At 37.1% G+C, this 27,509-nt stretch overlaps 5 protein-coding genes across 7 annotated transcripts in view; 3 read left to right on the top strand and 2 right to left on the bottom strand.

Moving 5' to 3' along the window:
• The first annotated feature begins 593 nt into the window (after positions 1 to 593).
• On the top strand, positions 594 to 1,388 carry hbba1 (hemoglobin, beta adult 1). The gene is made up of 3 exons (XM_043235165.1): positions 594 to 757; positions 854 to 1,076; positions 1,152 to 1,388. The coding sequence occupies exons 1-3, from the start codon at positions 666 to 668 to the stop codon at positions 1,281 to 1,283; spliced, it is 447 nt and encodes a 148-aa protein (XP_043091100.1). The 5' UTR covers positions 594 to 665; the 3' UTR covers positions 1,284 to 1,388.
• A 4,340-nt stretch (positions 1,389 to 5,728) lies between these two features.
• hbaa2 (hemoglobin, alpha adult 2) lies at positions 5,729 to 6,527 on the bottom strand. The gene is made up of 3 exons (XM_043235569.1): positions 6,367 to 6,527; positions 6,075 to 6,282; positions 5,729 to 5,952 (listed from the first exon to the last, which is right to left on the bottom strand). The coding sequence occupies exons 1-3, from the start codon at positions 6,459 to 6,461 to the stop codon at positions 5,824 to 5,826; spliced, it is 432 nt and encodes a 143-aa protein (XP_043091504.1). The 5' UTR covers positions 6,462 to 6,527; the 3' UTR covers positions 5,729 to 5,823.
• A 1,058-nt stretch (positions 6,528 to 7,585) lies between these two features.
• On the top strand, positions 7,586 to 8,345 carry hbba2 (hemoglobin, beta adult 2). The gene is made up of 3 exons (XM_043235568.1): positions 7,586 to 7,746; positions 7,842 to 8,064; positions 8,141 to 8,345. Exons 1-3 carry the CDS (start codon positions 7,610 to 7,612, stop codon positions 8,267 to 8,269), a joined length of 489 nt encoding a protein of 162 aa, XP_043091503.1. The 5' UTR covers positions 7,586 to 7,609; the 3' UTR covers positions 8,270 to 8,345.
• A 2,398-nt stretch (positions 8,346 to 10,743) lies between these two features.
• On the top strand, positions 10,744 to 23,689 carry nprl3 (NPR3-like, GATOR1 complex subunit). 3 transcript variants are annotated; one of them, XM_043235215.1, is made up of 14 exons: positions 10,744 to 11,437; positions 11,898 to 11,967; positions 12,947 to 12,985; positions 13,803 to 13,935; positions 15,122 to 15,196; positions 18,435 to 18,588; positions 18,674 to 18,752; positions 19,774 to 19,911; positions 20,214 to 20,370; positions 21,188 to 21,294; positions 21,370 to 21,499; positions 22,063 to 22,252; positions 22,346 to 22,538; positions 23,304 to 23,689. In XM_043235215.1, exons 1-14 carry the CDS (start codon positions 11,242 to 11,244, stop codon positions 23,467 to 23,469), a joined length of 1,827 nt encoding a protein of 608 aa, XP_043091150.1. In that variant the 5' UTR covers positions 10,744 to 11,241; the 3' UTR covers positions 23,470 to 23,689. The 3 variants fall into 3 exon arrangements, with proteins under 3 accessions (XP_043091150.1, XP_043091149.1, XP_043091152.1); XM_043235214.1 differs by having other exon boundaries at positions 10,745 to 11,437; positions 18,671 to 18,752; XM_043235217.1 differs by lacking the exon at positions 12,947 to 12,985 and having other exon boundaries at positions 10,745 to 11,437; positions 18,671 to 18,752.
• Positions 23,690 to 23,834: 145 nt separating this feature from the next.
• mpg (N-methylpurine DNA glycosylase) overlaps positions 23,835 to 27,509 on the bottom strand; it is a 6,004-nt gene continuing 2,329 nt past the window's right edge. Inside the window, exons 2-3 of the mRNA XM_043235218.1 lie at positions 25,117 to 25,321; positions 23,835 to 24,835 (exon numbers count right to left, since the gene is read on the bottom strand). Of these exons, the coding sequence (XP_043091153.1) occupies positions 24,417 to 24,835; positions 25,117 to 25,321 (624 nt within the window). The 3' untranslated portion in view covers positions 23,835 to 24,416. The remainder of the gene's footprint in view (positions 24,836 to 25,116; positions 25,322 to 27,509) is intronic.

Below are 27,509 nucleotides of genomic sequence, written 5' to 3'. Positions count from 1 at the left end.
GGAACACCACCGATGGTGGCTGGACTCTAATAAAATTAGGTCCGAGTGATAAAGTTTGTTTGAAAATCATCACTGACTGAAAACGCTTGGAAACATTACTTTCCTGTAGTTCAAACGGCGCTAACGACAGGTGCCAGGGAAAACAAGGGCTGATAAAATGTAAAACTGTAAGACTCTTTGGATAAAAGAGTCTGCTTAAATGCATAAATGTAAGTGTAAATACAAAATTATTAATCTGGCCATAATTGTAGTCAAAATAAATATTTGTTACGGTGCTTTAATGTTTTTTTTGCAAGCAGTTTAAGTATTTTTGCTAGTAATTAAAAGCAAAAGCAAAGCATACTATCAACTAAAGAACACTGAAAGGTTTTTTTTAATGTTTGTACTCTTATTGCAAATGGCTATAGCACAAGTAGGAGCCAGGAAAAAAAAAGCTTGTTCATGTTTAGGACATGTTGCACAACATTTTTTTTTGGACGGTGTCCGATCAGAGATGTCCAGACATGCATGCGTCACCTGCTCGGAGAAATGAACCAATGGGACTCTGCATTTTTTATTGGGAGGAGACATCGCACATCAATAAATTGCCCTCCGGTTTCTGAATTTCTACTAGTGTTTCCTACTGGACTTAAGCAAGTACCTAAGAACACCCTCAAAACGTAGACATGGTTGAGTGGACAGATGCTGAGCGAAGCGCCATCGCTACCCTGTGGGGAAAGCTCAATATCGATGAACTCGGACCTCAGGCCCTGGCCAGGTATCACTGCATCATACTCTTTTCGGAGGCGTGCTCTATAAATATGATCATCCCGTGTCGGTTCGTTTAACGCTGTTCTTCGCCGTTCTGTTTAAGGTGTCTGATCGTGTATCCCTGGACTCAGAGATATTTCGCCACCTTCGGAAACCTGTCAAGCCCCGCTGCCATCATGGGCAACCCCAAGGTCGCAGCTCACGGGAGGACTGTGATGGGAGGCCTGGAGAGAGCCATCAAGAACATGGATAACATCAAGGCCACCTACTCAGCGCTGAGCGTGATGCACTCCGAGAGATTGCACGTGGATCCCGACAACTTCAGGGTAGGTTTTGCGCGGATGAAACTAATATCGGAGTGACCCACGCGTTATGCTCACGTCGAATGTCTCGTTTTGCAGCTTCTGGCTGACTGCATCACCGTGTGCGCCGCCATGAAGTTCGGCCCCGCTGGCTTCAACGCCGACATCCAGGAGGCCTGGCAGAAGTTTCTGTCTGTCGTCGTTTCCGCCCTGTGCAGACAGTACCACTAGATCCTCATCGCCGATGAACCCCAGCGGCGTTGCAGAAGACTGCGGGAGCTGTTCACAAAGATCTATTTCTTATAAAATAAGATCAATAAAATATTGTTAAAAGCACTTCTACGTTGTCCGCTTCATTCATTCCAGAAGACGCTGAAGCAGGGAATAAATCTCTTTAGAATACATCTCTTTAAAAAAAAATGTTCTAGGAAAGAATCCTTAACTTTTTAACTTTTAGCAGGTTTCTCGGTTTGACTTTAACGAGTCAGCAGCAAGTAAAGATGTGCGCGCAGTGGGTGTGAACCCCTTGAATTCATTGATAAAGGAAATTAAATTTATCACAGCCTCCAGTGGCTCTGTAGAACATTATCAAAAGAAGTTGTCGCTCTTGGTTCAGTCAAACGTTTTAGTCAGTTAGGGTCTCTCTTTGCAAATGTACTTATAAAAAAAAAAAAACGCCACTGAACGACATGCTGGGTTTTTTTCAACATGCTGATGCTGTGCCCTTTGATTCCTATACAAAACCAAAAAAAACAGCCCATGCTGGGATATACTAAGCTAACTGTTCCACTTAACCTGTTAAACTTATTTATTTATTAATGCAGTTTTTTTTTAAATACCCTAACTTTAGACTCTTTATTTTAAGATGACATTTACACAAACTGCGCCACAGCAATCGTCGGCTTTGGTCTAGCTGGAGCAGGAGCAACATTTTTATATCTCTATTATATTACTGAACCGTTGCAAGATGACATTAATGCTGTCACTGTAAATCCATAACGCAATAATGCAAATCCACTCTATGTTTTATAGTGTCTTTCTTTGGTCTATATCCCGTCCTTTCCTCTTCCCATGTATATCCTTTAACCACTTCGCGCAGCATGTCCCAGCATATAGATTTGCTTACAATTCAACCGAGTAAACTGGTCGATAGTTTCACAATAGTGTGTTGTTTTTAAATTAGATTATGGCGAAAACCACTGGGCTGTTCGTTGTTACCGTATTTTACTTTTTGATACAGAAATGACTTGAGTAAAACCATAGTAAAACCATAGTGGCCCCGCGTTTAGTTTTAAATAACCTGCATGTACATTTTAATTCAGGAGGTGACCAAACAATAATAAAGCTATCCATAAATATCCTAAAAATATATAATAAATATATATATATAAGATCGCGTTTTACTGCAGCAAAACATCAAAAAGGAAAAGACACGACATATGTGGCCAAGCATGGTGTTCTCTGCGTTCAAGCGCGCGTACAGCAGGGAGCAGCGATCAAACACACACACACACACACACGTCGTGAAGTTCACGTATGTGAAGTTTGTGGAAAAAGGGTAATAACATGTACAACTAGAAAGTACATTTCCTGAAGAAAATGTGAGTGGTGCTTGCCGTGGCAAAACTCGCCCTCGGTTGCTAGGGTAAATAGGTTGGTTGCTAGGAAACAGCTTGGTAGCTGACAATGATGATACACTTGTCACTATGAATGATATAAACCAACCCCCATGTCTCTATGACGTTCCGATTTAAAGATATGCCCGTTTGAGTTGGGGTTGCTAGGGTGTTTGATAATGGTTGCTAAGGCGTGGATAGGAGATGTCTATGGCGACTCAGGATTGGCTGGTTGCTGCCCTGAGTCAATCGCACCCACCCCCATGTCTCTGTCATGTTCTGTTTTGAAGATATGCAAGTTTGGATTTTGGTTGCTAAGGTCATCGATAATGGTTGCTAGGGCGTGGCTACGAACAGCTGAAGTACTCCATGATTGGCCGTTTGCTGCCCTGAGTCAAACGAGCCCACCCCATGTCTCTATGACGCTCTGATCCAAAGATACCCATCTGAACCATTATAATGGCAGTCTATGGAATCTGTTGCTAGGGCGCTCTAAATGGTTGCTAGGGCGTGGCTTGACACCTTCATAGTGATTCAGAGACTTTGATTGGTTCGCTGAGTAAAACGAGCCCACCCCCACGTCTCTATGACATTTTAATGCAAAGTTATATTGATTTGCAAAATTCCTATGTAAATTACCATAGTAGGAAAAACACATGTGCAGTTTGACCCTCACCATAGTAAAAAGTTTGGAGGTCTCTTGCCCCCCAAGGGTAAAACTTTTACCCCACTGTGTGGTATGTTCTCGCTCAGCTTGATAAAGTCTTCAAATCTGGTGATTTACAAGTCTGTGCGATATTCTCGCTCTGCGCTACGATCCGTCAAAGTTTGGCGCAATGTTAAGTCTATGGGATTTTTCGCCCGATTTTTCGCCCGGCGTACGAAAATCGTACGCCCGATCGCTTATAAAAGTCATAGCACATCTTTCCACAATACCCCGCACGATTTGACGCCCGTTTCAGGGGTGTGTGGCAAAAACTGCGGGACTAGTTACGCGCCGAAAATCGTACGGAATCTATAATAAGAATAATAATAATAAGTAAGAATAAGTATGAGGAATAGTAATAGTGTGCTTTGCCTTGAAAGGCAAGCACCACTAATTAGAAATAATTAAGTATTTTAAATCTAAGTGGCACCTATTCTAAAATTACGTGGCACGCAGGCTACAAGAAACTTACACTGAACAAAATTAGAAACGCAATACTTTTGCCCTCGGCCCCATTTTTCATGAGCTGAAGACTTTTAATAACAAATATGTTTTAGTGAGCACTTCTCCTCTTCCGAGGTAATTATCAAGGTGCTGATGAGACAGAGTATCGCACAGGCGGCTGGCGCTTTGGAGAGGCGAGTCCCGGATGCTCTGGCTCTCCGGAAACTTGCGCAGCCATCGAAGAGGAGTGGACCGACATTACACAGGCCAATTCTACGCGCTCGCCTACTGACCGAAACGAGAGAGACACCCCCAATATTAGGTGCTATTTTTAAATCGCAGCGCATGCGAATACACATAAAGCATATACTTTATAATAAGCGTAAAGCGGCGCGCCCCGGTACAAAAAAGCGCGCCGCGCTTCTGCCACAATTTATAAGAGAAACAGCGCAAACCCATTCAGATGTGGCACGGAATTGTTATACATTGTTATATTAATTTCATACGCTTTTTAGGCTACTAGTCAGTTTAACTCTGGGTACTTCATATCGGATAATGGTTAAAGATAGGAAAGACCAGAGTCTAATATAAATCTGGTGCTTATTATTTACAAATAATGAAGTTTTTAAATGGAGATTAAACCCAAAATGTATGAATTATTTTTCTTCTGTGGAACATCATTTGAGAAACTCGAGAAATGTTTGTCCATACAGCAGAAATCAAGAGTAACCAAAATGGTTTGGGGACATTCCACAAAATCTTCTTCTGTGTTCAACAAGAAGGAAGTTGTTTGGAACCACATGAGGGTGAGGAAATGATGACAGAGTTTATGAGCAGTACCTTTACAGCAGTCTAGCTCAAAATCAATTTCTTCGTGAAAAAAAAAATATTATTAAGTTTGTTGCATTTGCCGAGAATACATACCACAGGTTACATCTAGATGTCCTGTACAGAGCACATTAGGGGCTTTTCAAAGATATAAATGATTGGACGTTTCATCATGACCACTCCCTCTCCTTGGTCTTTAAAAATTTAATATTTTGTAATTATTATTAAATTGTTTGTCATTAATCAACAAATCTTAAGGGACATATTATGGGGATTTTTTTAATGGGGTTTCAAATCAAAATATGGAAAGGGCAAAAAGGGAAATAAATTATTTCAGTACAATCTTACAATATTATATATTATTAGGAAAATCTTGTCAATTATCACTCCTGTTATACTGTTATACACATACTTTTTTTTCATTACATGTTACCCCAAAAACACATTAATATGGAAATTAGATTTACTTGTATATAATGAAATGAAAACCAGTTTATGACCATTTTACACGAATGTTGCAGAAAGAAAAATGGTATGTTCGAATGATTCTGTTATAACATAGTTTAGAATCATCTTTACACCTAAATCTCGAAAACTAAAAATGTATTTGTAACTTTAAAAATCAACTGCTCTTTCATTATGAATGTTCATTCATGTCTTTTTATTCTTTAGGAAATTAAGTCACGATGTCCTCAACCGAGGACATAACACGTATGGATAAAATATCCATATTTTTACATTATTTTTAATGCTTTTAAAGTTTTTTTTCTCGGGTCTAAAGAGGTTAAAATATTCACACATCTACTTAAGCAGCATCATTTTTATTAAGGACTTCTTAATAAAGCTCAATTTCTATTAGATGTCACTATATTTTCAGTTAGTTTTTTTTTTTTTTTTTTTTTAGCAAAATGTAAATATTTTTAAGATATAAGAGGAACTTATTAGAACGGAGCAGCCATTGTGAACTTCCTAAATTAGAAACATTCCGGCTTTGAACTCAACGGAAGGATACAAATAACCGCGTTCTCCTTCGCTCCTGAGGACGATCACATCAACCGAAAAAACCCCACATAGAACAGACATTATGATAGTTGTAGATTTTATTAATTGCATCTGGTATTTCAGCTTCAGCGTTTGAAAGGCCTCCGTCTGCAGACGCGCGTGAAGCACCGGAAGTTTATCTGTATTTATCCGCGAGCGCCGCGGACAGAGCCGCGAGGAACTTGTCCACGGCCACGTGCACTTCCGCGGTAAAGTCAGCGGGGAAATGAACGGCCAGGGTCACGAGGATGTTATGGGACAGAATCTGGAACAATAACCCACAAATAAGACAGTTAACAATGCGTTCTATTTCGCTTTAACTCAAAAGCGTTCCAGAGAGTCAGATGAACCGACCACCTTCACTGAAGCACGTGATTAATATCTCACCTTAAAGTTCCCAGGGTCTACGCGGAGCTTGGTGGCGTGGAGGTCGCTCAAGCAGCTCAGTCCACCGATAAGATCGTCCATTTTGCCCACAGCATCAGTGATGGCCCCCATCACAGTTTTGCCGTGCTTCTTCACTTGGGCAGAGCCGATAGATTGATCGGGCCAATGGGCAAAATATATTTTGGTCTGGGGGTAGACGATGAGCATTCTGCGGGAAGGAGAAGAACCAGTTTATTGAACGTAGCGTTTGCCAGGTGTTGAATTGAAATGAATTTAAATCTGGAGCTCTTACCTTCCCAGGGCTTCTTGGCCTATGGCGTCGGCCTTGCTAGATATTTTGCCCCAGAAGGCCTTGACCACAGCTTTATCCTTAGCTGTCAAACTCATTTTCAGATCCTTTCCGACTTGCTATATCAGAAGAGCAGAGTTTAAGGTGTAGGATAAGGGCTCTTTTTATAACGCGCGGCGCAGCCCCACCCGGCCGACTCCACCTCTCTCAGGCTTCGGCCAACATTTGCGATTCAGAGGGCGATTTCTTTTTGTCAACTAATTTCAGCGTTTCGCATTTTATTTAAAATAATCAACGGTTACGATTGTTTTGATTTTAGCGTGTTTATTTATTGCATTTAAACAAACAGAAAAACGCAAAGTGCGTAGAAATCCAGCCGCGTAATTTCTATCACCAAATGGTCTGTGGCCCTTAAAATCGTCCCGAACCGACCCATGCATACTCTGCGGTATCAAAGATAATTCACAATAAATAATGAAAACGTTTTTTTAATGGGTAGGAAAAAGTAAATCGCATATTGAACGTATTTTAATGTTTCTAAATGTACTGATTTATTTATTTATTTTATAATTATTCCGCTTTTATATCCAGTCAACTGTTTATGCGTGTATCGAGATGCTTTGGGGTCAATCGGGGACACCGTATAAAGGGTGGGACAGCTTAAAAAGTACAGGACATCCACGGTTATCAATTTTCTTACCAAATTAAGAACATTTTGAAATGGGAGGAGCGGGTCTGAATGTCCAGATAAAGGGAAAAGCGCTGGCACTCGTTCAAATTGGCTAAAAAAAAAATAAACGAGCTATTAGATTGTCCACTTTGGTTAATTCGAGGTTAAACTTATGCAGCCTAACACACCTGAGCTGTTCGGCACTGATTAATGCGTCCAGTTATAATCGGTTCGAATGCTTTGATTGTTTGCCATTCATTTCGTCAATGCGACCTGCCCGGTGGTTTTGAAAGCAATTGCTATAAAGTTTGGATTTAGGCAAATCACACTCCTATAGACGAGCACAATCTCGAAGATCGTGATTTACGTTGATCGATAGATCCACGCGTATTGGTCGATGATCGAATATATATATATATATATATTTCAGGCAAATCCAACGTCGCGGTTTCTAATCAAAATTTAACATTAACTAGGATCGGATCCAACTAGTTACCGCGCATAGCCAATCAGTTTCAGCGTCCGATGTGGGGCGGAGGACTCGAGTATAAATAAAAACTCCGCGCGCGTCTATCTATGCTCGGCATTCACGCTTGTCGGAAAAGTGAAGAGATAATCACAATGGTGGAGTGGTCAGATTCCGAGCGCAGCACTATTGCGAGCGTCTGGGGCAAAGTCAACGTCGGTGAAATCGGACCCCAGGCTCTGGCACGGTAATGTAAACAGTTAACGACGATGCGCGTAACAGGTTGTCCATTCAGTGATGCGGTTTGAACAGACTTTGGCTTTCTGTTTTCCATTGTGAAAGGGTGCTGATTGTATACCCCTGGACTCAGAGGTACTTCGGTTCCTTCGGAGACCTGTCCACCGCGGCTGCGGTCCTGGGCAACCCCAAGGTGTCAGACCATGGCAAAACCGTGCTGAATGCGTTGGACAAAGCCGTGCAGAACCTGGACAGCATCAAAGCCACCTACTCTGAGCTCAGCCAGCTGCACTGCGAGAAGCTCAACGTTGACCCGGACAACTTCAGGGTACGGTCTGCCTCTTCGTTGTTACAGGTTCGAGCGCGCGCGCAGGCTGTATAACGCGTTTTCTTGATTCACGCAGCTGCTGGCCGATTGTCTCACCATCGTGATCGCGACCGCGTTCGGGTCCGCGTTCAACCCCGCCGTCCAGGCCACCTGGCAGAAACTGCTGTCCGTGGTTGTGGCCGCTCTAACCAGCCGTTACTTCTGATGCCCTGCTCGAATTCAATCACGATTCAATGCGTTGAAGGTGTCAAAAAAGGATATGAATAAAGCATTCGATCAAGGGGCGTGTTTTGAGTCTTTTTTGAGTCTATTTTTCCATTTATCTTTTCTTTTGTCGCGTTCAGCATTAGCAGGGGTTATGTTGCCGTTTTTAGTACACTTTAAAAAATGATGGTCCTCCCGATTCTAAATTTTCTATCGACTCGTTGCATTTAAAAATTTCCATGGGCCCAGCTGAATTGATTTGAATTTGTTTTTTAACTGTGGCAACAGGGAAGTGAAGAAACTAAATTGGGACAATGGAAAAATTTAGATGCAAGGAGTCAATGGGCAAATTTGAGATGGCAGGTCAATTTTTTTACATTAAAATAATCTACAGTAGTCTAAAATTGTCTAATTATACCTCAAATTTATAAACAGCATTACAGAGGGGAACCTTATAGAGATTATTAGTCTATTATTTATGGATCTCAGAGTTCTGGTACCTCATGTAATGTCATATATAAGATATCCATTTTTATTAAATAACCGATTCGCAAGCTGCGACTCCAAGTCTTTATGTGAGGATTACATTAAAATCAGCAGGATTGTTCTGCATATAAAGAATCGCGCGCACACGTGCCCGGTGCGCAATTTTGAGTCAAGACGTGTATTTAAGCATTCAAACACTGCCCGGACGTCCGAAACAAGACAAAATCTGGGCTGTCAGTCAAACAGTTAGACCACTATTGAACGACTGCATAAATACGTCTTCTCTTCAAGTAAAATAAGAATTTTCAACTTTCAAATTGACAGTAAAGCTTAAAAATAAAATTGATTTAAAATGGCAATATAAAATAATCAATTCTAAGAAGTTTGCAGCAGTATTAAAATAGTGCAGACAGCTCAGATGGGCATTTGCAGCATTAAAACCCCAAACAAGAAAGCATACTGTAATAAAAACGGTAGGAGTGAATTTATTATTGCAGCCTAGATTTGAGGTTAATTTGTGCACTGGGCTACTTTTTAGTTCCGGCGGCTATCACTGTGCTGTTAGGCTGTCAGACACTTTTGGATGCACAGACATATTGTGGGGGACACTAATAGGGAAAGACTTAAACTTCTGGATGCAAGAATTTTAAAGAGATAGTGATATAATCGCACACTATATGATAATTTAATTATTAATAATTTGATGATAATAATTAGCACGTGTTATTCGGGTGTCACAATTTTTAGAACTGAAGGAAGGCAGTGCCAGAACAGATAAAGCCTTCAAAACGTGCCAGAGAAGTAAAAAAAAAAAAAAAAAAAAAAAAAAAAAGAAGAAGAATTATTTAAAATATAAAGCTTTGTCCGCAGTTGTTAACCACATTCATCTGTATTTTATTTTAGGGTTTTTTAAATTCTCTCACGTCCAAGTTTAAGATGAAGGGGGTGGTCTGAAAAGACCGCAGTGTTCTATAAAAGGTATAAAACATACACTGAAATGGTGATACACAATATGTATCTTGTTTTTGTTTTTAGTAGGCGTCCAAGCAAATGAGAACGTCTCCCTGTCACAATTAGTTTAATTTAAGTAAAAATTATGTCATAAAAGCTTTTCTTTTTGGTAGATGCTGTGATCTTTCTGGCAAAAGTTGGACTTGGGTAATGCAGTTGGGAAGAATGAGAGCAGTTGGGATAATCTTTTGTAGTTGTCAATTATCCGTAATGTTTAATGTTAATTGTGGCAATTTTATTTTTTCTTTTAATTATCTTGTTATTATTATTATTTTTTTGTGTTTTAATTTTTTTCTTTTTTTAATTGTCTCAAGTTGTTAAAAATCCCACATTTGTAACGTAATATTTATAGGTGAATTCTATTTATAATATTTTATTTAAAAAAATTTATATTATTGTTAAAAATATTTTTTTTTAATGCATATAATAGCGGTGAAGCCACATGACTTTAAATCGTCACCAGCATTTAACCAAACTCCCATTACAGAGACTTCAGCATGCAATTTTCTGAAATACAAAACACCTTCCCTAAAATAGATGTCATCATTTATACACCTTTCACTGTGCATATATCAAAACATGCAAGCTGCCCATACCTTATGCACTTATGCGCTGACCTCCACAGAGATGCTGGCTTTTGAACGCAGATCTCCCTCGTCTGTAGCCCAGATGAACTGTCACAACTTTCACTATTATTTTCGTTTCGTTTATTACAAATGCATGCAGAAGAGGGAAATCCTTCTCTTTTAATCTAAGTTTATTTATTTATTTTTCCCCCTTAATTTAAGTAGCTAATTTAATCTATTTTGTAACTACATTTCATTTTCTCGCTTGTACAGGGTTGTTCAAATCAAGGTGTATAAAGTGAGCGAGATAAAAAAAAAAAAAAAAAAAAAAAAATATATATATATATATATATATATAACTTCATTCATTCATTATATAGGGATTATGCGGAACCTTCGCAGCTAGTCATTTGTGTTTCTACGGCGCGCACAGTGTAACACCAAACACTGATTTGCTGTAAAGCTGTATGTTTCCGTCAAGGATGACAGCAATTTAGCGTTTATTGGTAAACTTTTCACTGTTAGGATAGTTGCACATATTCACATGGCGCCAGAAGGTGACTGAGGATATTTTGAGTTGCTAACTTGAGGCTGATAGCGTAGCGTTAACTGGTTTGCGTAAATGTAGTGGTTTTGGCTAACTCGGCGAGCAGGCTAAAAGGATTGTCATGCTGCTGTTATCTCACAAATTCGTTTAGTTCAGTTCTTTTATTTGTTTCCATCTACTTTGAGATGCAGTTGAACGAATGCACCAGATGTCTTATCCAGTTAAAGTCTCACGCCGTGCAAGCTTTTAGTTGTCTACACCCGTCCAGAGCTGTAATGTAAACGCTACATTGCACGTTTTTAGCCCCAGCTGTTCGCTTGGCAGTTCGCTCGAGATTATATACAGTTAGGAAAACGTATCAGGATGTACAAGCAGTGGTCTGTAGATTTAAACGCAGATGCGAAGCTGAAGGGGAAACAGTCTGAATCCAGCCTGCAGCCAAACGGAGAAAAGACGAGCCCCATAAGTGTTATACTGGTTAGCTCTGGCAGCAGAGGAAACAAATTGCTCTTCCGATACCCCTTTCAGAGGGTATCTGAAAACACCTCATCGGCGACATGTGAGTCTTCCCGCTTCCTCTTCTTCTGTATGGGATTCTGTCTTCTGAACCGAGACTGTATCTGATATTTACGTCTGTATATGTTAGTTTTACGCTTTATATGTTTTCCAGTGATGCGTGGAATCAAATCAAAGGGCAATATATATATATATATATATATATATATATAAAAAAAAAAAAAACATTTAAAGTTGTCAAAAGAAGTTCTTAGCTATGTTACTGGTCAAAAATTAAGTTTGATGTATTTACGCTTCTAACATATCTTCTTGGAACGCGATCTTTACTTAATATCCTCTTAATTATTTAATGAACCTTATTTGAGCATCAACGAGACACTTTCACGCTGTCATGACATTGCGAAAAGACTGTTTTGTGTTTCCACTTTCAGTCATATTACTTTACACATGCCATACACGTGAAGAATTGTCCTATTCAAGGTGTGTTTTTTCTTCCCTGAAAGCAAAACAGCGGAGTCCATATGCGTTGAATACTTCGGGTGACTCTATAGAGGACCAGGATGGTGATTCAAGGTATTATGCAAAGACAATAATAAAGGGTTTATTTTTCCTTTCGTAAGATCCTTAAGAAGCACGCATGTTGTTGTAAATGATACTAGAGTTGTGTATTCTTTTCTTTTCTGCATGCAGTAATCCCTGGTGGCATGTTAAGAGATCACCATTAGTTCTTTATGCCCATTGTGCCTTATGTTTTTCTGTTTATTGTTGTCTGGATATTATACAGGCTCTTTAGTGAGAGCTTAAATTAATAGCTCAAGCACACATTTAAATATACTTACCCTCAGGCCGTCCAAGACGAGTTTGTTTGTTCATCAGAACATTTTTCATTACATTATGTGTAAGCCTTGTGATCCTCTGCAGTGAATGGGTGCCGTCTGATAAAAACATCACAATACACAACTCCAGTCCCTCAGTCAATGTCTTATGAAGCGAAAAGCTATGTGTTTTGTAATAAGTCAATCACGAAGATGTTTTAAGTTTACCCCCTTGCTTCAAAAAAATACCCAGCCAAATTCTTTCATGAAGGACTGAATGTTTGTAACAAACAAGGCTTTCACCGAAAGATTGGATTTGTGTGGGTATTTTTTTGTGGTTTGTTGTGATGTTTCTATCAGCTGTTTGAACTCTCATTCTGACGGCACCTATTCACTGCAGAGTGTCTGTCAGTGAGCAAGTGATGTAATGCTGAATTTAACCTATTTAGATGAAGAAACAGATTCATCTCATTCATTTGAGTGAACTATACCTTTAAGAAACACAATGTACGTGTGGCCTGTTTCAGAAGAGAACTTTAAGTTAAAAGTTACAATGTTACTTTGATTCCACATTTAAAAATATAAAAATAAATCAAATCCCTGCTGTCCTGATTGACCAATCTTAAAATTTGGTTTGTTTTTGTCACCCTTATGTCATGCATCCTGCCAACTTGTCTGCTGCATTTTTCCATTTTGTTTGTTGTTTTTTTCTCTCTATGGCCATATTCCCATTTCAGAGAACAAACTCCACTAACTGATGAACAGTTGGTAGCAGGGTAAGACCGAACCCCAATTCTGAACCACCTCTCCTTTCTCCAGAGCACCCCACCTTTGTTCACCTTCTCTCCCTGATAATTTGTCTGGCGTATATATTTAGTTCACGTGTATGCATTCAATGGCAAATGTAATCTGGGAAATTGTGAGTAATTGAGTGATATTTGTTATATATGTAATCTGAGCTCATAGCAGTAACATATTGCAATGTTATAAAAAAAAAAAAAAATATATATATATATATATATATATATATATATATATATATTATTTTTAATTTTTTAATTCTTGGAAATACATTATTCCATAACAACGAATCACATGGGTTAATCTTCAAATCTAGAAATGTCATTCAGTCAAAAACTATATAATTGACAGGTCTGCATTAATGCATTGCTCACAAGATCAGTACGCTTAAAGACCAGTTTAACTTTAATTTTTCTTTCTCACAAAATAATTACACCATTGAAAATTTTTTTCAACTTTTTGGGGTTTAATTCTTTCTAAGGAGCCTTCTCTGAATGGATGAACTACATAGACGGCAGATTCATCTCTCTCTGCCAGATCGATCCACATTCTCACCTAGAGATTATTGGTGTATTTAGATCAGGAAAAAAAGTCCAGATCACCAAATCATCTCTCCAATCACCCATCCCTTGTGAATCCCCTAGAAATATGGGTTAGAGTGTGTAATTCTCAGTGCTGAGTAGAGTAGAGCTTCAAAGCCAATCAGACCTTTCAATATACTGTGCTGATTTAGATTCACCTGTTCTGTGATCACTGTCTTTTATTCCTCTTTTTATTCCTTTGCCTTAAAAGGTTTTCCGATATTATTCTCGCTACCATCCTGGCCACCAAATCTGATATGTGCGGCAAGAAGTTTGAACTAAAAATAGACAACGTGCGCTTCGTCGGACACCCAACCTTACTGCAGCCTCCACATACTATTCAGGTGAGACATTTCTGTAAGAAAGACGTCAGGCCAGTTAAAAGACATACAGCGTACGATATTCCTAATAACAAAAAGTTGGGGTCTGTAAGCTGAACTGCATTTATTTGACAAAAATACTAATTATGTTGTATATATTATGCATATAAGTTGATTATTTTTGTGAAGAAAATAACAAAAGGGAAAATAAATAATGTTGTAGAATATTGTAATTTAAAATGACACTTTTCTATTTTAATATGTTTTAAAATGTAATTTATTCCTGTGATGCGATGCTTAATATTTAGCATCATTACTCCAGTCTTCAGAGCCACATTATCCCTTAGAAATAATTTTTATATACTGACTTGCTGCTCAAGAAACATCATTATTCTCAGTGTTGAAGATAGTTGTTCTGCTAATATTTTTGTAGAAAACTAAATAGAAAGTTCTAAAGATTATTTTCTTTCCCATGCTAATAGAAGTATATTAAAAACATTCTTTTATGTCCATGCTAATAAAAGTATTAATTATTTCTTCTTCTTCTTCTACGAAAAAAAAAATAGAATAAAAAATTAAATGGTAAAAAAATCTGTTGCAATTTGGGAACCATTTATTCTGCGCATAAGCATCTCATGGTAAAGTCATTAGAAGACTATGTGTGATGTAGGATGTTATTTCCAATGCACTGGTGAGTAACATGAACACAGGCTAAGAGCTCCACCTTCTGTTTGAGAGAAAATATGTTAGAAAGAGTCCACTGGAGAAAGAAATGCTCCACCTGCAAACAAACACTTTGCATTTGACGAACAGAAAGCTTTACATGATTTATCAGCTATGTATTTAGAATAAATAGACAAGCTACAAGTTAATTCAATATTGATTCAGATTATTAAAAGATCACTTTGTGCATGCTGCATCATAAAATGCATCAAGGTCAGTTAAACTGAACGGCACAGTGAAGGTATAATCTATATACACATGCTTAATAGTTTACATTCATTTCCCAAATGTACAAAATTCTATGTAGTTTCTTAAAATACTTTTTTATCATTTTAACGGCAATGCTCTTTATGCAACATTCAGGTCACTTACTGTTACGATACAAAAGGCTAAACATTATTTATCATTGCTCTAAAATTGCCATTACATGTGTCTACATGAAATGCATGCTTAATAATAAAATTTATTAATAATGTTACTTCACCAGGTTTCCAAGACTGACCCCTCCCCCAAAAGAGAACTCCCCACCATGATCCTGTTCAGTGTTGTCTTTGCATTAAGGGTAAGAAAACAGTACATTTAAACTCTTAATGAACACAAAATTATATATATATATATATATATATATGTATGTGTGTGTGTGAGAAAGTTTATAAATTAATATACTGGAATGAAATCAAGTGAAATAATAACTTGGGCATCACTATTTGATATGGAGTGGCCAACAAAAATATTGATACACTTAGTGACTATCATTACATTTAAATATATAAAATATAAAACCAATGTAAGGTATTTTACAAAAAAACTAGTGTTGTCAAATGATTGATTGCATTCAAAATAAACGTTTTTTTGTCTACATAATGTTTTTACACCGTATGTTTTTAATGCATGAATACTGTATATTTAAGAAAAATATGTTGTTTTATACAAAATGTATTTATATATAATATAATATAAATATAAATATTTAAACGTACAAAATATTTCAAAATATGTACTGTATGTGTGTATATTTATATATGCATAATAAATATGCACAATATGCATACATATATTATCAAAACAAAAACTTTTATTTTGGATGTGATCGATCGTTTGACAGCACTAGAAAAAAAACACAATCACACATTTTTCCATCAAAACATACAAGTTAGCGATTCAGTATAAAACAATAATACTTTGTTCTAAATTAAGATGCAAAAGGTACAGTATCTGAAGACTTTGATCATTCAGTTTGATCGTGGTTTGATATTGTCACACATTGCAAAAAGAAGTGTACATATTTAACGTGTAAACTGACTTTGTTTGAAATTTTAAAAACTATCATGGATGAAAAATATTTTTCACATCACCATTTGATATATATATCAACATACCAAGATGAGACAAATGGTTTCACCATGGTTTAATATTTGTTATACATTGCAATAAAAACGTGTACAATTATGATTATGACCTCATTGTCTAAATACTTTGTGAAGGCGCTGAATAGTGAATCAGCTGTTTTGAAGCTCTCTGAGGTGTTGGGTTTAGCTTTGGCTTCTCAGAAAGGGTGTGGATTGTGATAAGCCTCCTGTGTGCTGTCTATCAGACGGACTGACAGGGAGGCGGGACTCTGTTCTCCTCACAATCAGACCGCACATGATCAGACCCACCCGTGTCCCACCGTGACTCCACACGACTGAGTGCTGAGTCAGAGCTCCAGCTGCAGAAAATGCTAACTCACGCTCCTATCAGTTCTGCAGCATGCCCACTCCCTTTCTCAGTACTCTTCCTCTGTCTCTGTGCCCACCATTAATCTGCACATTTACCATATGTGCACATTTGATTCAGGAGAATATTCAATAAAATATTAGGTTGTTAGTGGGTTGTACTTTTGTGCCTCCCCTCAAATAGCATTTTACAAACACACGCACATATGTACACATATATATATATATATATATATATATATATTAGTTTTTCTATATTTAAGAGAAATATGTTATCCTTATATATCAAGTATATTTATATATAATATAAAATATAAGAATATAACAATGTAAATGTGTATATACATGTAAGTATATATATATATGTATATATGTATGTGTATATATATATATATATATATATATATATATATATATATATTTATTTATATATATATATATATATATATATATATATATATATATATATATATATATATATATATATATATATATATATATATATATATATATATATATATATATATATATATATATTTATTTATATATATATATATATATATATATATATATATATATTTATTTATTTATATATATATATATATATATATATATATATATATATATATATATATATATATATATATATATTTTTGTATGTGTGTGTCTTTAAAGTTACATAATAAATATAGACCGTGCACATATTTTATTATGTGAACAAAAACTTTAATTCTGGATGTAATTAATCTCTATTAATCACTTGACAGCAGTAATTTATATATATTTTACCATAGTTAATACATTAGAACACTCACAATTCATTGTTACACTATGGTTATAATTATTTACGACTAGAAATAATGTGTTGCGATGCACATTATGATTACTGATAATGCATTATACCCTTTACCATGCATTAAACATAAAGGTTTTAAGTAAAGTGTTACTGTTTTTTGTATGTTTTAAGGCTTTGTTTTAATACAGAAATTGTTCTTGATAGAAGGGGTGTGTTCAAGTCATTTTTAATTTTGAAAGAAATGAATAGATATAGACAAAAAGTAGCATGACTTCCATGACCCACTCATCAAATACTAAATGTTGATGTTTTCATATGTTTTTTGGTGGACTTTTCAATAACCTGTCCAATAAAAAGCGTTACTCTGAAAGGCACTTTAAAACTGAATACTTTATTATGTAAATAAATTATAATTTGCTAATAACATTATAATAGATTATACTTATGATTTTATTTTTACTCTTCAGAATTTTAGTAGTTCTTTTAGTAAAGACTTATTTTAATCAATAATCATGCTAATACTTTGCTCATTTGCATGTGCACCGTGACTTCATATCTGAAAAAATAATTTAGGGAATTGTTCATTCAAACAAGACAAAACAAGTTAGAAGCAAAAAAATAAAAAAAAATAAAAAATGCAAAATCTTTTTATTATTTTATTTTATTGTCAGTGACAAAGAAAGTGTCCAAGAAAAGGGAAAACATTTTAAATGTACAGTACTTTAAAATACAAGCTCATTGCTTACTGTACCATGTAACATTTCATGCATGCTGGTTTCATATGCTTTTGAAAAACAAACATTTTCATACATAAATTTAAATGTAATGACTCACATTTGAAATACATATGAGTTTTGAACCACAAGGTTGGGGAAAAAAAAATATTTCAAACCAAGATAAATACAAATAGTACATTAAGCAATGAGCTTGTGTTTTTTAAGTTCTAACTTGTTTTTATTCATGTATTTATATTTATTTATCTCTAAAAAATATATTGTTTAAGATTGTTAAACTGCCAAATTGTTCATATTTTTAAAGAGTTTATTTCATTATGATTTCAGGACAGTTTGACATGTTCTACTTTATGTACCCCCAAAAATATGCAAATGAATTTAAATACAAATTAAAACACGGTCATCATAGAAGAGGTTTGTAAATGACTGTATGCGTTAATTTTTGCATTTTTAGTGATGTGTAATTAATAGTTAAGAGCAGTAAAAGAGCGTCATATCGCAGAACTCATCAGCTGAACAGTAATCATTTTTCATCTCAATTTTCTTCTTCTACAGGCCAATGCAGACGCCTCGGTCATCAACTGTATGCACAATCTGTCTCGCCGCATTGCCATCGCCCTGCAGCACGAGGAGCGCCGCTGCCAGTACCTCACCAGAGAGGCCAAGCTCATGCTGGCGGTGCAGGACGAGGTCACCACCATGACCGAGAGTGAGACCTCTCGAGTGTTTGTCCTGAAGTATTGCTGAACGAGTTGCACCGTTCTCACCTTGCCGTTTACCTGTCATTATAGCAGACGGCACTCCGCAGTCACCGTTTCGCCAGATCCTTCCCAAGTGTAAATTAGCAAGAGACCTGAAAGAGGCTTATGACAGGTGAGTTACCCAAGTCCTCCTGTCGTCTGCGGTGAGAGGTTTTAACGGCAAATTGCCCTTTAAGGGGTCTTTGTGATTGGGAGGGAATAGGTTAGTTAGGGCTGTAATCGATCAAAAGTAACATGTTGTATGATGATTTACTTTTTAATAACGTTGTTAGATATATGCATCATTTATATAAAATTCTTACAATGAATCAATTAATGCTATTATAAGACACTATAGGCTAATACCAATCCAATTAGATTCACATTTAGATGTATTTACGCTGCACTTACAATTGCATACATACTGCTCTGAGATTCATTTTTGAAAAATAATATTTGGAATATTTAAATAACACAAAAACTGGTGTTTTAAATGGTGAGTGGGTAATACATTAATTACAAGTAATTCCTTCAAGCAGATGATTCATTCAGGAACAAAGTAGCTGTATTTATGAATAGATGATTAAATAATTGATTCATTCAAAAATGCTGAATTTTTTCAGTGATGCTCAACAGTTCTAGGACCTTTTTAAAAGTCACAACACAGAAAATTTCTGTTACAATTACATTATTTTTATGTTTTGGACAGAGCTTAACTATTTTTAATCTAAATCAGTTATTTTCAGGTCCAGTAAAGTTTATATATATATATATATATATATTTATATTTATTATATTTATTATATATATATTTATATTTATTTTTAAAAGGAATGATTTGATTGAACCTTTTGTAGTTTAATTTACAATTCATTTGTGGTTTACAATTTGGTCTGTATTACAATTTAAACTATTGAATTTAAAAAATTTGCCATTTCCGATGAAACATTTTAGACTTAACTAAAACAGAAAATGTTCTGCACAGTTCTGTAGCATCAGAACCGTTTTAAAAGTCGTATTTTTGTGTTGGGCTGTAGAGATTACAGCCGTGTTTCAGGGTTGTTATTGATGCCTGAACTTGAGCTTGAAGCTAAACATGTTGCAGACGGATTCTGCACTAAAAAACAGCTGATGATATGGTGTATTGTTTTCAGCCTCTGCACAACCGGAGTGGTTCGGCTTCACATTAATAACTGGCTTGAGGTCAGTTTCTGCCTGCCTCACAAAATCCACCGCGTAGGAGGGAAACACATCCCACCAGAAGCTCTTGAGCGCAGCCTAAAGGCCATTCGGTACGTTACAGCTTTCATCCAGCTCATTTATTGAGCAACTTAAATAAAAGTAGCTAATTTGCATCATCCAATGCTGATCAGTTTTATCACATTAAATTACAGGATGCAGTCATTTTTGGCAAAAATAGTAGTAGGTTATATATTCTTTGTGCACAGTATGTACAATATGTACCTCAGCAATTATGCTTTTTTTGTAACCAGTGTGGTTATATGATATTCTGAAAATAGCCTTTAGTGTCTCTTGGTTTCCTGCATGATGAAGTGTAGTTGCTATTAAGAGCGTGATGCTGTGCCGCCTGCAGGCCGTATCACGCACTGCTGCTCCTGGACAGTGAGAAGGCCTTGCTAGCTCAGCTCCCTCTGGACTGTTCTCCTGCTCTGGTGCGCCTCATCAAAACCTGCTCAGCCGTCAAGAACCTGCAGCAGCTGGCTCAGGATGCTGACCTGGCTCTCCTACAGGTCAAAGACTAGCTGGAGCCCTCGTCCTCCTCAATGTTTGACGCGTAGAAATGTTCTGTTAATGAATGGTCATGGTACTGGTTAGGGCTGTGTTTCCCCAAAGCATGGTTTGTAGATTCACTGAAACCAACGGAGCTATTATCAACTAAGTTTACAATGCCTTTGGCAAATGTTTGTTTTTGTTATCATTAGTCTTATGCTGCCATCTAGTGGACAGACAACACAAAAAACTGTTGCAATAAAATTATTCCATAAACGTTTTAGATAGAGCTTAACCATTTTTGCTCTAAATCAGTCTGAAAATATATAACTCCTAGGTCCTGTATTGCATTTGAAGGCCCAACACTTTTTTTTTTGTAAATTTCATGTGAAGTTTTATGACCAGTCCCCACTTTTATTTCATCTAATCATTTTTTTTGATTGATCTTTTGTAGTTAATTTTACAATTAATTCAAGGTTTACTGGATTACAATTTATAGTATTATATATTAAAAATGCACAATTACCATTTCTAACTGCTAAAATATTTTATAAATTATTTTTTTTTTATTATTAAGTTTTTTTTTTTTTTTTTTTACATTCACATTAATTGAAATCCAAATGTACATGTAACTTAAATATTGGGGAGGCTGTCCCATATATAGAGTTTTTCTAAGAACGAGGTATTCTTGGTTCTTGTTAAGAGGTTAAATTAAAACAAATATCTTTTTGTCCGCTTATTATAAATCTTATATTGTCACGAATCACCTTGGATGTTTGCATACGTCCCCTAGTGGTTGAAAATGGCTGATCCAAAATGTTCCATTGCTTCCCACAGATCTTTCAGATAGCTGCACATCTGGTATACTGGGGTAAAGCTATCATTATCTATCCTCTCTGTGAGAACAACGTGTATATGCTGTCTCCCCACGCAAACATCTGCATGTAAGTACGTTCTGTAAAAAATGATTCAAACTGTAAATTGGCATTCATTTTTCATTTTGTGTCTCCCTCCCCCAGCTACTCTCCTCTGGCTGAGCAATTTGCCCTCCAATTTCCAGGTCATGACCTGCCCTCCATGTTAGCAAAGTTCTCACTTCCTGTATCTCTGTCTGAGTTCAGGAACCCACTGGATGCCCCCGTGCATGAGGTAAGAGTCTAAGGCCATCTTTTCACAACGTATGACAAACAACATATAGGAAGTCGTTCATTTCCAATGGAAACCGTACAGGGGCATTATGAAGTTGTGTATAGGAGCATGCTGAATTTAACATCCATTTAACAAACTTTTGCAGCTAAACCATGTTTGACTAGCTGTGATGCATTCTAATCACAAGTATGAGACAAGTAGATAAATACACTTAAATATAATTGTTTTAATTTTACATTTGTGTAAAAACTTGTAATCTTGTGAAATTATATGAATAATAAAATAGCTATAAATTGTATAATTAGTAAAATATTAATTCTATAAATATATATATATATATATATATAAATATAAATCATACATATATATACATATACACACACATATATATATATATATCATATATATATATATATATATCATATATCAGGCTTGTTGAAAAGTAAAACGTTTATACATTTGGATTTAATTTCATCTCAGTAATGGCCAGAGTTTGTGTGATTATCATTGTCACAGTTATTATTTCCGATCGTTGATACTTCACCATGTTTGTGTCCGAGCAGGCCCAGCTCATTCAGATGGTGGTCTGGATGCTCCAGCACCGGCTGCTGTTTCAGCTCCACACGTATGTTTGTCTGCTGGTCTCACCCATTGAGGAGGAGCCTGGTCTGCGAGAGGACGAGCCGCCCCTAGTCACACGCGTCACAGGCCGGAGTCTGAGCACACCCAGCGCCCTGAGTTTCGGCTCGCCCAGTACGTAACCCCAGTCGGGTGCAACTCCACACTAACAAGACACTCTCATGATTGAATAAAGTCTCAGTGCTTTCTTTCATTCTTCCTCTGCAGCAAGCAGCGATGACATGACCCTCACGAGTCCCAGTATGGATAACTCCAGCGCTGAGCTCCAGACTGGAGGAGACTCTCCTCTCAATAAAAGAATGACAGAAACGCTTCTGGCCAGCCTGAATGAACATGAGCGGCAGGCCATCCTCCGTGTCCCTGCAGCACAGAACCCAGAGGACCTGCGCTTGTTTGCCAGGTGATGGTGCAATCTTTTGTAGCATGTTTTTCCGATCTCAAACTTAGTTTTCTACAGAACAGTGGATAAGTCGTTTCTGTGAATAGAACTGAATTCAGTCTAGTTATCAGCAAGTATTTCATCACATCCAGCTGACCAGTTTTTAAAGCGACAGTTCACCCAAAAATGAATACTCTGCTGTCAATTACTCATGTTGTTCTAAACCCATAAGATAAAGTTAATTTAAAGATAACTTCATCTTTGCACTGCAAGGCACTGAGGTATTTCTGTTAAAATCCAAGAGATATCTGACTCTGCATAGACAGCAGTGAGACTGAAACATGAGAAAAGAAAAACAACAGCTTTATTCATGCAGGGTTCGAAAGCTCTCGGATTTCATCAAAATATTTTTTTTATTGTGTTTCAAAGATGAACAAAGGTCTTTTGGGTTTGAAACGAACGAAGATGAGTAATTCATGACAGAATTTTCAGTTTTGGGTCGAGAATAACCTTTAAGACGTGATGCAGACAAACAAAATAAACAAAAAGAGACATCTAAATAAAGATATGCACATTCATAAGATGTATTAAAATATACAGTGCGTGTGCAGAAGGTATTTTTGAATCTGATTGAGAAAATAGTCAGATTCCAGTGTTTACATGCTAAATATTTTCAGTAATCCTGTCGATATCTTATGGAAATTTCATTCAGATTGAGCTCAGTCAGATCACTGGAGTGTTGAAGGCTTTACAGTCTGATTTATCAGCTTTGTTGTCTTTCTTTAGGCTGTTGCATTACTTCAGAGGCCACCATCACTTGGAAGAGATTATGTACAATGAGAACATGCGTCGCTCGCAGCTGAAAACTTTATTTGACAAGTTTCGCAGCGTCTTAGTGATAACTAACCACGAAGACCCCATCATCTCTCTGTTCCAGTCTCCACCAGACTAAAATGGGTCATTCGACTCGCTGTCAGAAGATGGTGTGATGTGTTTTGCTTATCGTAAGTGGCTTTAAAAAAGAAGAAACGCTTTCAACCCGTTTAGTTTCCTAAGTGGATTATGAAGTGAGACTCACATAAACTACTGTATATAGCTGTATTGACCAAAGATTTTTATGTTGTCATGATTTTACCTCACGTGAGGTTTATTTTAATAAACGATTCAGGGGTCGCGATGCGTGATTCATCCTCGGGCAGGCATAAAATGGATCGCTTAAGTATTCCACCCAAGCATCTCGCTCCCTGATGTCATAAATTATCTCCTCGAGCAAACAAGACACAAAACACATGCCATGATGGTAATTCCAGACCAAAACATTGCGTGCCATGAAGATTAAGTGTGGAGAAACAGAGAACGAGAAAAGGGGGTTGTAATTGCCTCGAAGTGCAAATGATTTTCCAAACATCTGTAAAATCAATAAGCACCAGGAATAACAAGAATATGCAATAAAAAAAAAAACATGCTCTTACAAAACTCGAAAGGTTAGTTGACTCAAAAATTACAATTCTCATTATTTACCCACTCTTATGTCGTTCCACCCCTTTGTGATTCTCTTCCGGTAATTTTTTGCTGCTCTTTTTTGTTCTCTACAGTGAAAACGATTAGTCACCAGGGGCTTTCAAGCTCCAAATTGACCAAACGAGCACAGAATGCAGATGTGCTACATTCTTCTCATTTGGAAGGCTTTACGAGAAAGATGAGACTATTATTGCCGAATAATGACTTAAACTTCACTTGTATTATATGGAAAAGAGCAGCTTGGACATTCTCCTACACATCTCCTTTGGTGTTAAACGGAATAACCACAGATTCAAAGCGACACAATGGTAAATAAATGATCCCTTTTTGATAAAACAATCCTTTAAAAGGGTGACCTCATCACCCAACAACATTTCATCAGACCGTGCCGTCCGTCTCGGCGATTTGAAGATCGGTGGAGGACTGCATCTGGCGCTCTGCATCTCTGTTTAACACGCTCACACACGGGTGTCCTCTCATGTAGAAACGAAGCGGTTTGGTCGCCCATTCGCCGTGAGACTCGACCCCTATCCGGGACGTCGACACCACCTCTCCAGCGCTAGCGGTCTCTGCTTCTGGGTCTCCCTCGAGCCACACCTCGCTATCGGTGGCCAGATCCCTGCGGTCGAAGCAGCGCTGTATATCTAGTGCTTGGCACAGCTTGGACGGACCATTGCAGAGCTCTTTCTCCTTAAGGATTCTGGCTCCCGCTTTGCGTTTGGCTGCTCGCAGGCCCCTCATGACATCCTGGCCGCTCAGAGGCTCCAGCGAGCGCAGCAGCACCGCCGCCCCCTCCCCTGCACACACATATAGTAGAGTAGTTAGTGAGGCTCCATGCCGTCTCCTTCCTGTTGGCTTGTGTCTGTGTGCGTTCGCTCCAACCTTTCTCTAGGTTTGCATAATGTGCCAAATTGACCTATAATGAGAAACATTTGGAGAGAAGCAAAGCAGCGGCAAAACAAAACACTTGTTTCTTGCATAACTAGGGATCTGTGGTTACAGCCTTCCGGCTCCTGTGAAGAGCTGTTCCTAATATATGTTTGCGTGTGGTCAGTTATAGTGGTTTTTGGAGCCTCGCCTTGGCTGGAGACATTCATGCAGAGGTAGATGCCGTAGATGGGATAGACGTAGATGGTCCCAGGTTTCATGAACATGGCCGTGTTTCTCTCTGTGCGTTTCCCTCCTGCTGAGTGGGACGCTTTGTCCTCTCCACCCAGATATGCTTCGGTTTCCACAACCCTTCCTCTGAGCTCAGTGCCATCGGTTAGCTTCCTCACCAACACCTAATACACACAGAAACCAGAAATGTCACCCTTTCCAAAACTCACCACACCGTGGGGTTTTATGGGCATCTTACATCCAGCAGGTGGTGCAAATGCGTTTATAAAATATACTGACTACGAATCAATAGAAAGCAAATGTTAGTAGCTAGAGGTGCTTGCTAATGATATCTTAAATCCTGTGGTAAAGGAGTAAAGATGTGCTACTGTTTTGCTATGCTACACTCTTAAAAATAAAGGTGCTTAAAAGGTTCCTCATGGCAAAGCCTTGGAAGAACCATTCAGTCCAAGTTTCTTTAAAGAACAATCTTTCTTACCTTTTAATAATCTGAAGAACCTTCACTTGCCGTAAAGAACCATTTGTGAGACGGAAAGGTTCTTCAGATGTTTAAGATTCTTTATGGAACCATTTATACAAAAAGGTTCTTCTATGGCATAAGATAAATGAGAAATCAGGCAAAATACTGCATACACTATTGTTCAAATAATTGGGGTCAGGAAGACTTTGTGTCTAAGCCTCTAAGGCTGCATTTATTTGGTCATAAAAATATACTAAAATGATTAAATACTGATACAATTAAAAATAAAGGTTTTAATTTATTCCTGTGGTTGCAAGTCTGAATTTTCTGCATCATTACCCCAATCTTCAGTGACATTAATACGCTGTTTATAAGTTTACCTGACAAGTCAAATTCCAGTTGTAAAATGTCATGTTTAGCATTTATTAATGAAAAAAAAAGGTGTGTCTGTGTGTATAATATAAATAAATATATAAATAAATAAATATATATATATATATATATATATATATATATATATATATATATAGTGTGTATGTTGGGGCATTTAAAAAGAGAGATTAAAAAAAAGCAAGACATTTTGTGAAGATTCAGCTGGGAGAACATCTAGCAACTAATTAAGGTAATTGAGTCAGAGAGGCAGAGGTTCTCCAATCTGTGAAAGAGTGATAAAATGCATAAATCGATTGTGTAATTCCTTAAAAGCAACCTTCCCCAATGTCAGACTGCAAAGGCTTTGCTAATCTCATCATCTACAGTGCATAACATTATCAAAATACATAGACAAACTGGTGAAATCTCTGGTTAAGGGACAAGGCTGAAGATCTTTGTTGGATGTGCATGGTTGTCTTCTGGCCCTCAGATGACACTGCATCACTTATTAGCATGATACTGTGACATTACTAAATGGGCCCAGGAATACTTCCAAAAACCACTGTTGGTAAACACATTCAGCCATATGTGAACATGGTCCAGAAGTGTCACCATGTCCATGTGCATATGGTATGGGCAGCTTGCATCTTTAGAAAGTCTAAAAAGTATATAAAGGTTTTCAGGGAAGGCCTTGTGTATTTCAATGCTAAAGCACATGCCGCAGCAATTACAACAGCATGATTTCGAAGGTGCTGGTGCTGAATTGGCCTCCCTGCAGTCCAGGGACCTCATTTATAAAACATGCGTATGCACAGATTTAATCGTAGAGTGTGCATACGCTTAAATCCACACCAACGCTCGTACTTATAAAAACTGTCTATGACGTGGAAAAATGCTTAGCTTCATGTCAGGGTCTGAGGAAATGTATGCACTTTTTATTGTTGGAGTATTGCAAGCTGTTCTTGCAGCTCGCTGCTATAAATTATGATTTTATGTGTTAATGATATTGATTAGGAGTTGTTAATGAGCAAAGAGCTCATGAAAGAAAGGCATAAGTGAGATTTCTGTTCATATGTTCATTCTATGAATCACATGTACGCATATCAGAGAAATAATCATAAGATCAAATTCTAAGATCCTGCGCAACATTTTATAAATGAGGCCCCAGATCTTTCAGCCATAGAGAACATTTGGTGCATCATTAAAAAAAATACATCAAAAACGACCACAAGCTCTTCAGCAGCTGGAAACATATATCAAATAGGGTTCAAAATAGGCATCAAATATGTTATCTATGTTCTATTGTGAATAAAATATCGGCTCAGGTGATTTAAAATACTTTTAATTTTATTTCAATTAAAAAAACAACCTAACATTTACGGAATTCAGGTTGTACGTATGTGTGTGTATATATGTATATACATATATAAAAATTATTATTTTAAAGTCAAATTTATATTCAAAGCCATATTAAATCAACATTAGGGAAAAGTGAATATTTTTAAGAACTATATACATAA

Source organism: Puntigrus tetrazona, chromosome 3 (assembly GCF_018831695.1).
Source record: "Puntigrus tetrazona isolate hp1 chromosome 3, ASM1883169v1, whole genome shotgun sequence".
NCBI classification, from domain to species: Eukaryota; Metazoa; Chordata; class Actinopteri; order Cypriniformes; family Cyprinidae; genus Puntigrus; species Puntigrus tetrazona.
The sequence above is the reverse complement of the archived record's forward strand: the minus strand, read 5'-3'. Positions and strand labels throughout refer to the sequence as shown.